At 58.1% G+C, this 16,851-nt stretch overlaps 1 protein-coding gene across 8 annotated transcripts in view; it reads left to right on the top strand.

Annotated features, from left to right (window-relative positions):
- STK32C (serine/threonine kinase 32C) overlaps window positions 1-16,851 on the top strand; it is a 114,126-nt gene that overhangs the window by 78,077 nt on the left and 19,198 nt on the right. For all 8 annotated transcript variants that reach the window (XR_013525201.1, XR_013525203.1, XR_013525202.1 and 5 more), the window contains exon 3: window positions 12,444-12,595. Coding sequence is in view for 4 of the 8 variants with exons in the window: in XM_054243491.2 (XP_054099466.1) it covers window positions 12,444-12,595 (152 nt within the window). In the remaining 4 variants the exon portion in view is untranslated. The remainder of the gene's footprint in view (window positions 1-12,443; window positions 12,596-16,851) is intronic.

Genomic DNA, 16,851 nt, shown 5'->3' with positions numbered 1-16,851 from the left:
TCCTCTGTGTGTGTGCATGTGTGCATGCCTGAGTACATGTGTGTGCATGTGTGTGTGCCTGCATGTCTGTGTGTGCCTCTGAGCATGTATGCTGTATGTGTATGTGTGTACTACATGTGTGTACAAGTGTGTTCATGTGTGTATGCATGTGCACCTGCATGTCTGTGTGTGCATGTGTGCATGCCTCTGTGTGTATGTGATATGTGTGTGTGTGTGCACTGCATGTATGAGTGTATGTGCACCTGCATGTCTGTGTGTGCATGTGTGCATGCGGTATGTATGTGCGCATGCCTGTGTGTGTGCATTGTGTATGTGGTATGTCTGTATGCCTCTGTGTATATGGTATGTGTGCATATGTATATGTGGTATGTGTGAATTTGTGTATGTGGTGTGTGCCTGTGCTGTGTGTGTGTGGCATGTGTGTGCATGCTTGTGTGTGCATGTATGTGGTATGTATGCATGTATGTGGTATGTGTGTGGTGGGTGTGTGCATGCATGTGTGTGTATGTGGTATGTCTCTGGTTTGCGTGTGTGTACATGAGTGTGTGCATGTCTGTGTATGTGGTATGTGCACTATGTGTACATGAGTATGTGCCTGCATGTGTGTGTGCATGTGTGTGCATGCCTCTGTGTGTGCATTTGTATGTGGTATGTATGTATGTGTTCACTCTGTGTACATGAGTGCATGTGTGTATATGTTTGCATGTCTGCATGTGCATGTGTGCATGCCTCTGTTGCATGTGTGTATGTGGTATGCATGTGTGTGACTGCCTGTGTGTGTGTGCACACGTGCACTACATGTGTGAGAACTGTGTGTTTCCAACGCTTTCATGCTGGGGCCTTGCTGACCCTGGGGAGATGCCCCTCCTGCACCAGCCACTTCCTAGAGATCAGAAACGCTTGCCTTTGGTTGCCTTTCAAACGCAAGCCCACTGACCTGGGGCCCACCCCCAGCATCTCCTCTGTGCTTCCAGGCTCAAGGCCACATCCCCTGCAGGAATCATCTCGGGGCCTGACCCCAGACAGTCAGGGCAGGCCTGTATTCCCGCAGGCCAGTGCCAAGCCTGCCCACTCAGCTTTCCCCACCTTTGCTGAGGAAGGTACTGCCTGGCTCTGCTCATATTTCTTCTTCACGTCGTCTGCCTGAGACACTGGCCTTTCCCTGCATGGACCCCTGGTGTGGCATGCCTCTCCCCCTCTTGGGAAGTGTAATGGTCTAATCAATGGCAGGCATCTCCTGATCTAACCCACCTGTGTGAAAATAAAACCTACATTTTAAGGCAGGGGGGTTCTCCTAAATCGTGCTGATCTCTCAGGCCTGCTGTCTGGCCTTCGGTGGGGGCTGCTGAGAGCAGCTGCTGCACCACAGATGTCAGTAGAAGCTGCCTTGGTCCCAAGGAGGCTGCTCGTGCCCTGGCCAGATGGTGGGAGGACGCCCCCCGCCAGGGCTGTGGCAGCTCCCCAGGCCCCGTCTACTTTGTCTGAGACCAGCAGGGGCCCAGCTTAGCGGTGGCCTTTTCTCTGGGAAGGGTTAGGGCTGGAGAGTCTCTGGGGCTCCAGACCATGCTGGGTCTGCTCACAGTGGCTTTGAAGGAGAGAGAGATGCTGAGGATTGAACAGACCATCCTCCCCGAGGCCAGAGTTGGGAGGGAGATGGCCGCTGATTGGAGAACCTGGAGGAGCCCAGTGCACACAGCAGCTGGAGGCTCCTGAGAGCTTGGGGAGGGATTCTACTCTCCCTGCCGTGGGGAAACCGATTCTGCTACAGCCAGTTGACTCCAGGCTTCAGGGGCAGAGGGGTGAAGCCGTACTGAGACCAGCCCTGCCCGCATGCTCAGATTCCTCTGTGCCTCACCCAATGCCTTGGATTCATCTCCACTGCCACCGAAGGATGAAAGAAACCCTGTGTGGGCCTCAGTTCAGAGTCCTCATAGGAAGGAGCGGTTACCACATGCTCCAAAATGGGCCGGAACACAGTGGGAATTTGCTGGGCCCATCTCTCTGGGTCACCCAGGCTGCACCTTTGTGCTTAAAATAGCTGTTTCCCTCATGACTGATTCAGGAGCGGGACTTTCATATCCAGTTTCTCCTTTTCTCCCCTCGACAGGCACGTGCATAGTTACTGCCTTTGCCTTGGAGCTGCAAGGAAGCTGAGGCCAGAGAGGTGGCCCTGCTGGTCTCGGTCAGGTCACCTGGCTTGGGAGGAACAAGCTCCACTGGAGGGCAAAGTGGGCCGAGCCTGTGAGCCCAGGGAGTACAGCCCAGAGAGCGGGAGCACAGCCCAGGGAGCAGGAGCACAGCCCAGGAGGAGGGAGCCTAGGGAGCACAGCCCAGGGAGCAGGGGCACATCCCAGGGGAGAGGAGTCCAGGGAGCACAGCCGAGGGAGCAGGGGCTCAGCCCAGGAGGGAGGAGCCCAGGGAGCAGGGGCACAGCCCAGGGGAGAGGAGTCCAGGGAGTACAGCCCAGGGGAGAGGAGCCCAGGGAGCAGGAGCACATCTCAGGAGGAAGGAGCCCAGGGAGCACAGCCCAGGGAGCAGGGACACAGCCCAGGGGAGAGGAGCCCAGGGAGCACAGCCCAGGGAGCAGGGGCACAGCCCAGGGGAGAGGAGTCCAGGGGGCACAGCCCAGGGAGCAGGGGCTCAGCCCAGGAGGGAGGAGGCCAGGGAGCACAGCCCAGGGAGCAGGGGCACAGCCCAGGGGAGAGGAGTCCAGGGAGCACAGCCCAGGGAGCAGGGGCTCAGCCCAGGGAGCACAGCCCAGGGAGCAGGGGCACAGCCCAGGGGAGAGGAGCCCAGGGAGCACAGCCCAGGGAGCAGGGGTATAGCCCAGGGGAGAGGAGTCCAGGGGGCACAGCCCAGGGAGCAGGGGCTCAGCCCAGGAGGGAGGAGGCCAGGGAGCACAGCCCAGGGAGCAGGGGCACAGCCCAGGGGAGAGGAGTCCAGGGAGCACAGCCAAGTGGGGAGGAACCCAGGGAGCACGGCCCAGGGGATGGGAGCCCGGGGGCAGGAGTGGGCATTTAAAATGAAACCACCCAGCTGGCAGCTCCGGTCTCAGCAGCCAGGAGGCCGTGGCCGAGGAGCAAGGGATCCATCCCCTGTGTGGGTCCCTGAGGGCCAGCTGAGGCATTAGGCAGAATTGGGGCAGGGTTTCCGTGATACAACCACAACGTGGAAGCTGGAGATCTTTCGGTACTTACAGACCTTGGTGGGGACACGGCAGGCCTGGTGCCCACACACACACTTGGAGGTCAGGGGCACAAGCAGAGCAGGAGGGGTGCAGGGACCCTGGGGCCAACACATCTGTTGGGCGGCTCCATAGGAGCTCTGGGTGGTACCAGGTCAAGGGTCACACTGTGGTTGACACATGGTCCCTGTAAGCTGGGGGGGCAGGTGTCTGAATGGGCCAGGAAAGGAAGGGCCCTGCCAGGTGGGAGATACGTCTCTCAGTTTTCATCTCTGGCCACTGCTGCCGGAGCTGCGAGGTGGAGGATGGTATTAGAGACCGTGTCAAGGGTGGCTGAGCCGTGCTTCTGGCCTGGAAGGTCAAACCTGTGTTTGAGGCTGACCTGCGGCCGCATGATGTCACAGGCTCCCCGTCCTGGGCCACCTCCCTGTCTGTCCTGCAGCAAACCCACAAGTGAGAAGGAAGCTTCCTCGCCACCCTGCTCGGCCCACATGTGGCAGACACAGCTGCCCAGTGTGTGTGGCCCATGCATGGGGCTGCCGTCTGCCACCCAGCCTCAGCTTCCTCCTCTGGACCGGGAGTCCCTGGCCTCCCCATCAGGTCACCCTATGTGGGAGCCTCAGGACAGGTGGTCAGCATCCAGGACTGCAGGGACACTGCTGGCCATTTCTGGGGCTGTCGGGCCTCCCCTTGGGCCCAGAGCCCAGATGCCAGCACTGGCCACGTCCCTCCACTGACCAGGCCGTCCGTAGGCTCTGGCCCCTGGGGAAGTGGCCAGGGGTCCTTTCTGTGCTCCTAACTGAGGCTCACACATGGGCTTTGGGCCACAGAAGCATCACCTCAAGTCTCTTTTAGCTTTTAGAAGGTACAACTCACATGCTATCGAGAGGGGCTCCGTGATCCCCGCAAACACCTGGGTCTGGTCTCACCAGGAACCGACGCGGTGCCCATCCTGTTTAGCCACAACCTTTGCCTGCCTCCTGCCATGCCCTGGGTATCTGAAATGATTTCCAGAGAGCACATAATTTGACCCGTCGGTATTTTAGTGTGTATCTTTAAAGATGAGGACCCTCTTCTTAGCCACCACCATGCTATCTTCACACCTGAAACAGCAGTCCTTATGATCCGTCACACCGCACCGGGCTTGCGTCTCCCAGGGCCTGTGAGTGTTTCCTCACTGTTTCTCTGAGTATCCATCACACTGTGCTGGGCTTGCGTCTCCAGGGCCTGTGAGTGTCTCCTCACTGCTTCTCTGAGTCAGGATCTGAATGAGTCTATGCAGCAAGGTGGCCCTGAGCGGCGGTCACTCTGGGGGCCCTCAGTCCTTGCTGTTTGCTTGCTGAGGGCCCAGGTGGCTCCGTGTCCTGAGCCTCCCATCTGCTTCTGCTGCCCATGTCACCTGGAGGCCCCAGCACTGTCCTTTCCTCCTGCCGCCTCCTTCTCCCTAGATATGTCCCTTGTCAAAAAGATTTTGGTTCATATTTCCATTGATTTCTTTTAATATATCTGTTTGACCTGCTTCTGGCATCAAGGGTGGCACATCACTCACACAGCTCATTCCACTCCCGTGGCTCACCCCACTCACAGCTCACACCACTCACGTGGCTCACACCACTGACATGGCTCATATGGCTCACACCACTCAAAGCTCACACCTCTCACACGGCTCACACCACTCACACCTCTCACAGCTCACACCTCTCACACCACTCACACCACTCACACCTCTCACAGCTCACACCCTCACACCACTCACACCACTCACACCTCTCACAGCTCACACCCTCACACCACTCACTCGGCTCACACCACTCACAGCACTCACACCACTCACAGCTCACACCACTCACATGGTTCACCCCACTCACATGGTTCACCCCACTCACAGCTCACACCATTCATATGGTTCACCCCACTCACAGAACTCACATGGCTCACATGTTTCACACCACTCATATAGCTCACACCACTCACATGGCTCACACCACTCACAGCTCACACCACTCACACGGATCACACCACTCACAGCTCACACCACTCAAACCACTCACAGCTCACACCCTCACACCACTCACAGCTCACACCCTCACACCACTCACACCTCTCACAGCTCACACCCTCACACCTCTCACATGGCTCACACCACTCACAGCTCACACCACTCACACCTCTCACAGCTCACACCCTCACACCACTCACAGCTCTCACAGCTCACACCACTCACAGCTCATACCCTCACACCACTCACAGCTCACACCCTCACACCACTCACAGCTCTCACAGCTCACACCACTCACAGCTCACACCACTCACACCTCTCACAGCTCACACCCTCACACCACTCACACCTCTCACAGCTCACAGCTCACACCCTCACACCCTCACACCACTCACACCTCTCACACCACTCACACCTCTCACACCACTCACAGCTCACACCCTCACACCACTCACACCTCTCACATGGCTCACACCACTCACAGCTCACACCACTCACACCACTCACACCTCTCACAGCTCACACCCTCACACCACTCACACCTCTCACAGCTCACACCACTCACACTTCTCACAGCTCACACCACTCACACCTCTCACAGCTCACACCACTCACACTTCTCACAGCTCACACCCTCACACCACTCACCTCTCACAGCTCACACCCTCACATCACTCACAGCTCACACCAGTCACACCTCTCACAGCTCACAGCTCACACCCTCACACCACTCACACCTCTCACATGGCTCACACCACTCACAGCTCACAGCTCACACCCTCACACCACTCACACCTCTCGCAGCTCACACCCTCACACCACTCACACCTCTCGCAGCTCACACCACTCACACCACTCACACGGCTCACACCACTCACACCAGTCACAGCTTCACCTCCCTTTCTCCCCAACCATGTCTGGCATCCCCTGTGCCATGTGCCTCCCTCCCCTCAGTCCCATCACAGCCACGTCACTTGCCGTGGTGCACATGCCACACGAGCTTCCCACCTGCCGTGGTGGGCATACTGCATAAGTGTCCACTGGCTGCTGTAACAAATGAGCCCATGTGCACAGCATAGACTTCCTATCTTTACCTGACCTCCAGCCCCCCAGGACCCCCTGGCAGCTCCCAAGAGCCACAGGTTTGAGGCAGCCAGAGAAGCAAGAAGAGGTGGGCCCTGCCTGATGGGAATGGATGGCGGCCACACTGGCCCTGGCCTCCCACCACTCTCCGAGCAGGTAGGGGAGAGCCATGGCGTGAGGGGCCATACAGAGCATGGGGCTTGGTGTGGAGGGTGAAACCCTTCCAGCTCACAGCATTGCAGAAACAGCTGAGAGGGAGTGCTGATTGTGAGCCAAGGGCCAGCCAGAGACCCCCCCAAGAATTCATAGAGACCTCACCTAGCAGCAGGGCATGGCAGAGAAAGGAAGCTGGGCAAACCTGCCAGAGGAGCCCTGTGTTTCAGAGGGGACTGCAGCAAGGCCTGGGGATGTGGCAGGTGAGGAAGGGGCATGGAGGTACAGCCTGGGACTCGGGGATGTGTCGGGAGGTATCAGGAGAGTGCAAGGGAGAAACAGCTGGCACAGCTCCCCTGAAGCAGCTGGGAAGCTCGGGCAGCATGGATGGAGGCCCCCAAGACGGATCACAGGCTGCGACATCCCTGCACGCAGGTCCTAACTCCTGGGCAGGGGGAAAGCTGGGAGTAGCCAGGCAAAGTGCTAAGAGCCTTGGTTATAGGCCACGGGAGAGTCTGTGTGGCCACAGGTTCTCGGCCACTCAGGAGCGGCATCTCCGGGCTCTGTATGAAGATATGAGTTAGCCAAGAATTCCACACCTCGTCAGAACGATTGCTTGTGTGCAACCACCAGAAAACAGGATTCCACAGTAGCAAGGACTCAGACGGCACCACAGCCCATCTGTTCTTCCATGCCCAGTGATGTTCCAGCCAGCATGAAGCAGCTGAGGGATGGCAGCCATTGCCAAGGGGCTGTCCTGCAGTCACCAGCTGTGTGCTTAGCCCTGTGGCCATGTTCTGAATTTAGATGGGAGAACAAGCGTCCCTGCAAGTGTGGGCATGGGAGGTGCTCCGTCCCCAGGAAGCCAGTGGTCTGGGTGCCCTGCCCAACCACCAACACCTGACAGTCACAGGGCACGGGGTTCCTAACCTCCTGGGACAAACTCTCCCCTCCAACCTGCAGCGGATGTAAGAAGAACCTCAGCATCACGCGGTGCCTTCGGTAGCATGGTGCTACAGCTGCCGCCCTGGCCCCTCGGTGGACCTGCCCATGCCCACCTCTTTCTGAGAGGTTTGTAGCCTCGTTAACTTCACCGGCCATGGCCTAGGAAGCAGCCACTTAGTGTTGGGGAAAACTGAAACCCCAAAGCTGATTCCCACTCACCATATGAGAATACTGAGCTCAGCTGGGGAGAGGGGCCTGGGACAAGTAGCCTGTGGACACAGCTTCTCAGAGACATGAAGAAAAAAACTTCAGGGGGCTTTCAGGAGCGGCAGGAGGAGAGAGGGAGGTGGAGCAGCCTCTGGAGTCCATGGGAGCCCAGCTCTGCCTGGGGGACTCCTCTGACCCCAGCACCCTCCCTGGAGGCCCCATGCCAGGCTGTCCCTTCCTCAGCTGCTGCAGACACCTTCTCCAGGCCTGTCCTGGGTACTGGCCCTCCTGTTTTTGTGGTGCCTGGCACTGATCCCTGGGGGAGAGCCTGCCTTGCCCTGTCCCACCCTGCTATCCCCGCGTCCCCAGGCTCCACCTCTCCTTGGGATGTTAGAAGCTCCCCCAGGTAGGGTTAGGAGGTGCTTTCATTATGCCGTTTAGAGGTCGTAGGCATTTGCTTTCTGGGGAACAAGAATTACTTGGAAAGAGAAAGAGCTTGGGTGAATCACTTAAATCTGCAAATGTGTAAACAGCATTCAGTTGAAATGGCCGTCACGTGGCCTGTTCCAAGTGGTGCCGTGGCCTCCCCGTCAGTGGCATTTCACAGGAAAAGCCAGGGCTCCCGAGCCTGGGCAGACTTGTTCCTCTTCATGGCAAGACCTCTAACTCCGTTCCCTCTAATTCTGTTTCCTCTAACTCCATTTTCTCTAAACCCATTTCCTCCGTGAGCTTAAGTCGATGTTCAGAGGAAGCATTCAGGAAGGCAGGGACCGGTTTCCTGGAGGAAGCGGATGAGTCGGGCCTGCCTGCCTCAGCCCCCAGGCTTGGTCAGAGAAGGCCGCCCACCGGCTTTCCAGTTTTTTTTTTTTGTAAACACTGCTCTGCGTGATCTCCGGTGCCGAGGTCCCTCCAGACAGAGACTGCACCAACCCCAGGGCTTGATGGCACCACTAACTGGAGCCTCCTCTGTCAGGCCTGAGACCCGCCTGCTTTTGACCCAAACCTTTTCTCTGTGTCTTTACCTGAGAGCACGATGATGTGATTGACTTCATCAAATCCACTTCGAGGGAAAACCCCACAGCACCCAAACCACCCGAGTGCCTGACCATCCAAACCCCACAGCACCCAAACCACCTGAGTGTGCCTGATCGTCCAAACCCCACAGCACCCAAACCACCCGAGTGCCTGACCATCCAAACCCCACAGCACCCAAACCACCTGAGTGTGCCTGACCATCCAAACCCCACAGCACCCAAACCACCTGAGTGTGCCTGACCATCCAAACCCCACAGCACCCAAACCACCCGAGTGCCTGACCATCCAAACCCCACAGCACCCAAACCACCTGAGTGTGCCTGACCGTCCAAACCCCACAGCACCCAAACCACCTGAGTGTGCCTGACCATCCAAACCCCACAGCACCCAAACCACCTGAGTGTGCCTGACCATCCAAACCCCACAGCACCCAAACCACCCGAGTGCCTGACCATCCAAACCCCACAGCACCCAAACCACCTGAGTGTGCCTGATCGTCCAAACCCCACAGCACCCAAACCACCTGAGTGTGTCTGATCGTCCAAACCCCACAGCACCCAAACCACCTGAGTGTGCCTGACCGTCCAAGCCTCAGGGCGGGTCCTGATAACAAGAGGCAGGGCCAGGACCCTGCCTGCTGTCCTGGGTGGGAAAATGATGGGGGAGGTTGGGGGAAGTGGACTGCTGGGTTGGCAGGTGGCAAGGAGAGAGCAGGTGCTCGGGTGAGGGCGCAGCATGTGCTCGGGTGAGGCTGCTGCCCGCAGACGTGGCTGCAGATGCCCAAGCACGCAGGGTGTTTTCAGGGATGCTTGTACACTGGAGGCACGGAGAAGGTGAGTTTCTTCCCAGAACAAAGTTCCACACCTCGTTTTCTGCAAATAGCAGAAGTTTCTTGTCATTCTGGTGATGGGAAGCCTGACATCTGGTAGGGTGGTTCCTCTGCACGGCCCCGGTAGGAAGATCCTCTGTGGGAAGACCCTCTGTGCTTCTCCTGGCATCCAGGGGCTGCTGGGAAGCTCTGTGGGAAGACCCTCTGTGCTTCTCCTGGCATCCGGGGGCTGCTGGGAAGCTCTGTGGGAAGACCCTCTGTGCTTCTCCTGGCATCCGGGGGCTGCTGGGAAGCTCTGTGGGAAGACCCTCTGTGTTTCTCCTGGCGTCCGGGGGCTGCTGGGAAGCTCTGTGGGAAGACCCTCTGTGCCTTCCCGTGGCGTCTGGGGGCTGCTGGGAGGCCCTGGTAGGAGGACCCTCTGTGCTTCTCTTGGCGTCCGGGGGTTGCTGGGAGGCCCTGGTAGGAGGACCCTCTGTGCCTTCCCATGGCGTCTGGGGGCTGCTGGGAGGCCCTGGTAGGAGGACCCTCTGTGCCTTCCCATGGCGTCTGGGGGCTGCTGGGAGGCCCTGGTAGGAGGACCCTCTGTGCTTCTCCTGGCGTCCGGGGACTGCTGGCCACTGCTGGTGTCCTCAGCTAGCAGCCACGTCACTCCATCCCCCATCCCCAGGCTGGCTCTGCTCCACCTTCACACCACCTCACCCCCATGCCTGCGTCACATCTTCTCTTTTCTGCCTCTTACAAGAATGCCTGTGGTTGGTGTTAGGGCCCATCCTGATTCAAGACCTCCAGATCCTCAATTATACCTTCAAAGAACTTTATTCCCAGTAAGGCCACATTCCAAGGCTCCTGGTGGCCTGTGAGTGTGGCCATGTCTTTTGAGGACACACTTGGGTGTACTGCAGGGGGTCGAGGCATTCTCCTGAGGGTCCCAGGGAGCGGCATGGCACCTCACCCTGCACCGCCAGTACCCTGCATGCTGCTGCCACATAGAGAGACTTACGAACTTTTCTTGAATTGCAGTTGAGCTAAGAATGTTCCAGAACACAGAGCCCAAAGCCTCGGGACACCTGGGTCTGACCCTACCTCTCCCCTGCGCCCCAGGGCAGCTCCTCCCACAGGGCCAGGACAGGGACTTGGATCGTGGCTGATGGTGCCACCATCCACGGCAGTTTGTTTCACAGGTGGGGAAACTGAGGCTGGAGGGAAACGGATCTGCTGCTTTGTTGTGGTGGACAAAGGAGCCAGGGTGTGTGAGGCCAGGCCCTGAACCCAGGTGGCTTTTCTGTCTCTGCTCCCTGGCCACGGGTGACTGGACGTGTATGACCGGGAGAGCAGGCTCCAGTCACAGGGCCAAGGACCGGTCCCAGACGGAGCCCAGGCCACAGCCTTGGGAGAGGGGGTGGTCCTGGATGTGCTTGCCCAGTGGGAGGGTGAGGACCCGTCTGGAGTAGACACCCATTGGTGTCCACTGCCCCTGTGGCTGGGCCCAGAGGGCATGGGAAGCCAGGAGCACCTGTCCCCTGGTGAGTGGGCTGTGGGAGTTCAGCACCCCAAGGGAAGGCGTGTTCTTCCAGAGATCCCCTCTGAGAGCTGACCTGCAACATGAGCAGGCAGGGCAGCAGGACCCCAGAGAGGGTTGGGTCACTCAGGCAGGTAGCTTTCTGGGGCGGCTCACAAAGCCTGGGGCTTCAGACTGCCGGAGAGGGCCTTGGGCAGCAGGTGCAGGCACTGCCCCGGGCAGACCCTGTGTGAGGTGGGCTCGGCAGCCCCGCCCCAGCTTCCCAGCAGAAGCAAAAGCCCTGGGCTCAGCCAGTGCCCCCAAGCCAGGCTCCTGAGGGCAGAGGGTAGGGGTTTGGTTTTTCCACCCTGTTCGTCTCACAGCCTGTCCTGTCCCAGCCCCGGGCAGGAACCAGCCTTTCTGGAGCAGTTTCTGGACCTGTGGTTGCTGCCCCGGGCATCCAGTGGCCCTGTGCAGGAGGGCATGAGCTCTGGGGCAGGTGCGGGCAGGCTCTGCTCCTTCTGTGCCTGCGCCAAGTGAGGCTGGGGTTTCTGTCTGGAGGACGGGACTCTGCCCCCTGCGGGCAGGTGCATGGGAGGGAGGCCGTGCTGCTGAGCCACGCCACTCTGCCCTGGTGGCAGCGGGAAGCAGCAGGAGAGGGGCCTCGGGGCTGAAGTGGGTGGCCAGGGGCTGCTGCTGCTTACACTCATTGTCATTCAGAAACCTTCAACTGACTTTCAACATAATAATTTAAAACGTGGTTATAGGAAATGTAGGCAGTTCAGGAGAAATCCCGCCCAGCCCTCCCAAGGTGGCCTTGTTTAAGCTCAGCCTCTGCCTGTTCTTGCTGTGCTGCCTGCACTGTCCCCACTCCTGGGCAGGTGTGGCCACATTTTCAGGAGCCCCAATCAGCACATATGCCTCTGGGTAGCCCCCAGCACAGGGTACTTCCTGTCCCTCCAGGCCCAGCTTTCCCCACCCACCGGGCAGGGTGGTGCTGAGGCCATGCCTGGTGCCAGCTTCCTGGAGAGGCCACATTTAGTGCCCATGCGCCAGACCAAGCCACTGTCTCCTGTGCCACGGGGCTGCCCCTGGATCCACTCAGGCCACTGCTTGGCACAATCAGACACGCTTTCCTAGTCTGGGCTAGCCTGTGCTCTCACAGTTTGACTCCCAGAGGCCCCTGGAGGGAGGGAGGGTCACCACTTTGCTTCACAACAGGACTGAATCTCAGGGAGAGGTCTCCAAGAACAGCCACGGAGCCAGGATGTGACTGAGACAGGTGTCTCCAGGGCCACACACTAAGCAATACAGGAACTTCTGGGGGCAGAATCATGGCCCCCAAAACATCCGTGTCCTAATCCCCAGAACAAATACGTTACTGTATGTGGCAGAGGAAAGCATCTGCTGCGTCCAGGCAGTGGAGGGACTGTGGTGGGTCCCCAGGCATCCTCAGGCGTCCATCCCCGTGCAATCCCAGGCGTCCTGCCGATCAGCCTGTGTCCTCCAGGTGTGCATCGTGCAGAAGCGGGACACGGAGAAGATGTATGCCATGAAATACATGAACAAGCAACAGTGCATCGAGCGGGACGAGGTCCGCAACGTCTTCCGGGAGCTGGAGATCCTGCAGGAGATTGAGCATGTCTTCCTGGTGAACCTCTGGTGAGCCTGCCATGGGGCCTGGCCTCGCTGCTGAGAGACTGGCTGCCCTGAAGCTGGGACGGCACTGACCATCCTCTCCTGCCCTTGGTGCTCCCTGGCCCTCGTGCCTCGGGGATGCCTCCACCACCCACAGGCCCTTTCTGCCCTGCCCCATTCATGTCCCTTTCTATGCCTCAGGGTTGGCAGGTGACTGTAGCATGCTGGGGTTAGTTAATGCGGCATTTCTGCTGAGCATGCCAGAAGCTCGGGGCTTCCCTAAAAGGGAGGTGTGCCTCCCCATGGAGTCTTTGGCAGCAGTCAGTGGGGGAGAGTTTAGGGACTGACCTGGAGTGCCTTCCAAAAAAATGAACTCCAAGACCAGCTCCAGGAGGTGTTGGAACCTCCCCTCTGCTGAGAGGTTCATCCCCTTCCTGTCTGGGAGTCCTCCCTGATGCAAGGGTGCTCCCCAACTCAGGAGTGCTCCCCAGTACAGAGGTTCTCCCCAGCACAGGGTCTTCCCTGGCCGTCTTCCTCCCACAATGGACGGTGTGCTCCAGTATGTGCTCACAGGCGGTGTTTTTCCCAGAAGCTCCTGTGGAACACAGCGTGTTCGAGCAGCTGGTGGGGGTCAGGTGGCATGCAGTCCTGGTCCTGGCTGGCAGTCTCGGAGGGATTGAAACCCCCTTTACCTTCACTGAGGGCCCATTAGCTAAACTCAAAGGAAGAGGCAGCAGGAGGACTTCGAGTGGGGTGAGAGCGAGCCAGGGCCAGTGCCTTTGCTGTGAGAATAGATTTGGGGCCAGCTGCTTCAGAGACTCACTTAGAGCCCAGACCTGCCCCCTAGCTGGCTACTTACCTGGGGTCACTGCAATAGGAAGAGGGACTTCGCAGTGGACAGTGGCCACTTTCCAGAGGCTGTGCAATGTGCCTAGGCATGTTGTTATGTGGCTGTTCTCCATAATTGCTGGGGAGGAGTGTTCAAAGCCTAGCCTTCCAGGGCAGCTGGCGAGAGACAGGGAGATGCTGACCAAGGCCTTGGGCACGGGGAGCTGTGGGCTGCCCAACCCCAGAGGAAGGATCCTGAGCGGTGGCCACAGCCCCCCCCGGCTCCCGGCCCCTCAGCTGCACCATCTGTGCATGGCTGCTGTTCTCACTCACTATGACCTCCTGGGGATCTGGCCTCCTGCGGCCATCTGGTCCCAGGCAGGCAGAGGGTTGGCGTGGCTAGAGGATGTCTTTGTGGCCCGTGGTCTTGTTTTTGGCATTCTGGGCAGTGGTTCTAAAGCTGAGGGTGTCTGAGCACCAGTGTCCCTGAGACCTGCCCCTGCCACCCAGTGGCCAAGGAGGGTTGGGCCTGGGTCAGCTTCTTTGTCATTGAACAGTGGTGCTTACTCCTGGGGCAGTGGGGAGGGCAGGAGCTCTCTGTGAGGCAGGCGTGGTCCGCAGCCCTGCAGGAATGGGCGGCTGTCGTGATTGACACTCAGCCACAACACTGGCACTGAGGGGTCTGCGGACGAAGAAGACCCAGGATTTCTCTCTCCTGGGGCCCTAGGCTTCCCCTCTCCCCAGCCCTCCTGGCCTCTGCTGGGAGGCAGGATTGTCCAGTGGTCAGGAGCATGAGCTCCTGCGCTGAAGCCCTCCACCCTGCTGGGGGTGACACACCTCACCTCCAGGGTCTTAGTTTCCTCATCTGGCAGACTCGGGGCTCTGAGCCATTGTTAGGATTTATATATGAAGCATATTAACTTTCCTTCCACTCCTGCTGCAGCTGTCCCTGTCCCCACAGGCCACCTGCCAGGACATGTCTCCTGCCCTTCTGGGGCCGTACCATGCGGGGCAGTGTAACCAATTCTTGCCTCCAGGTGTGGGAGTGTCTCCTGCCCTTCTGGGGCTGTACCATGCGGGCCAGTGTCACCACATTCTTGCCTCCAGGCGTGGGAGTGTCTCCTGCCCTTCTGGCTGTTCTCCAGGGCCCACGGGCCTATCCTGAGGCCTGACATCCTGAGTCCTTTGCCCAGTGGCAGCATTTCCACATCCCTTCCCCAGTCCCCAGCCTGTACCACCCTCTCCAGGCCACCTTTCAATGAGGATGAGGATGGCAAGCTTTTGGAAGACAAGTAGAGCGACATCACATGAAAAATGAGTTCTCTGTGTCATTATTCTTGAGAGGCCCTGTCATTTAGCCATTAGAGTTACCTCTGAGAGCTCACAGAAAAAGATTGCGAAGTGGATGGAGATCCTTAAAGTATTTTTTTGCTATAGCCATTATTACCTTCTTGATCATCATGTTTATCACCACCATTACCACCACCATCATCACCATCACCACCATCACCACCATCACCATCACCACCACCATCACCACCATCGCCGCCACCACCACCATCACCACCACCATCACCACCATCACCACCATCACCACCATCACCATCGCCACCACCATCACCATCACCACCACCATCACCACCATCACCACCATCACTACCACCATCACCACCATCGCCACCACCGCCACCATCACTACCACCACCACCATCACCACCATCATCACCACCATCACCACCATCACTACCACCATCACCACCATCACCACCACCATCACTACCATCACCACCACCATCACCACCATCACCACCATCATCACCACCATCACCATCATCACCATCACCACCACCATCACCATCACCACCACCATCATCACTACCACCATCATCACCATCACCACCATCATCACCACCATCACCATCATCACCATCACCACCACCATCACCATCACCACCACCATCATCACTACCACCATCACCACCATCACCATCACCATCACCACCATCACTACCACCACCACCATCACCATCATCACCACCATCACCACCATCACTACCACCATCATCACCATCACCACCACCATCATCACTACCACCATCACCATCACCACCACCACCACCATCACCATCACCACCATCACTACCACCACCATCACCACCATCATCACCACCATCACTACCACCATCATCACCATCACCACCACCATCATCACTACCACCATCACCACCACCACCACCATCACCACCACCATCATCACTACCACCATCACCATCACCACCACCACCACCATCACCACCACCATCATCACTACCACCATCACCATCACCACCATCACTACCACCACCACCATCACCACCACCATCATCACCACCACCATCATCACCATCACCATCACCACCACCACCACCATCACCACCACCACCACCACCATCACCACGACCATAACCACCACCATCACCATCACCACCATCATCACCACCATCACCACCATCATCATCACCACCACCATCACCATCACCGTCACCACCACTGCCTTCACCATCACCACCAGTATCACCACCACCACCATCACCACCATCACCATCACCACCACCATCACCACCACCACCACCACCACCACCATCACCACCATCACCACCACTGCCTTCACCATCACCACCACCATCACCATCACCATCGTCACCACCACTGCCTTCACCATCACCACCAGTATCACCACCACCACCATCACCACCATCACCATCATCACCATCACCACCAGTATCACCACCACCACCATCACCACCATCACCATCACCACCACCATCACCATTATCATTGCCAACACCATCATCTTCACTGCCACCACCAGTATCACCAGTATTATACCACTGCCACCATCGCCATCACCACCACCATCGTGGCCACCATCACCACCACCATCACCACCACCATCATCACCATCACCATCGTCACCACCACTGCCTTCACCATCACCACCAGTATCACCACCATCACCATCACCACCACCATCACCATTATCATTGCCAACACCATCATCTTCACCGCCACCACCAGTATCACCAGTATTATACCACTGCCACCATCGCCATCACCACCACCATCGTGGCCACCATCACCGTCATCACTATCATCACCATCATCCTCACCCACCACCAGCATTACCATTATCCCCACCATCACTGCCACCACCTCCATGACTGCCGTCACCACCAACACTCACATCTCCATCATCATTTTCATCACCAGCAGCAGCATTACCACTATACCGTCACCACCATCACCATCACCACCATTGCGTCACCATCACCACTCACATCACCGCTGTCTTCACCGCCATCGCTGTAGACACAGCCACTGCTGTCACCATCACCATCACCATCACGGTCACACTGTAGACACAGCCACTGCTGTCACCATCACCGTCACACTGTAGACACAGCCACTGCTGT

Source organism: Callithrix jacchus, chromosome 12, assembly GCF_049354715.1.
Source record: "Callithrix jacchus isolate 240 chromosome 12, calJac240_pri, whole genome shotgun sequence".
Classification (NCBI taxonomy): domain Eukaryota; kingdom Metazoa; phylum Chordata; class Mammalia; order Primates; family Cebidae; genus Callithrix; species Callithrix jacchus.
This window is presented reverse-complemented; position numbering and strand designations above follow the sequence as displayed.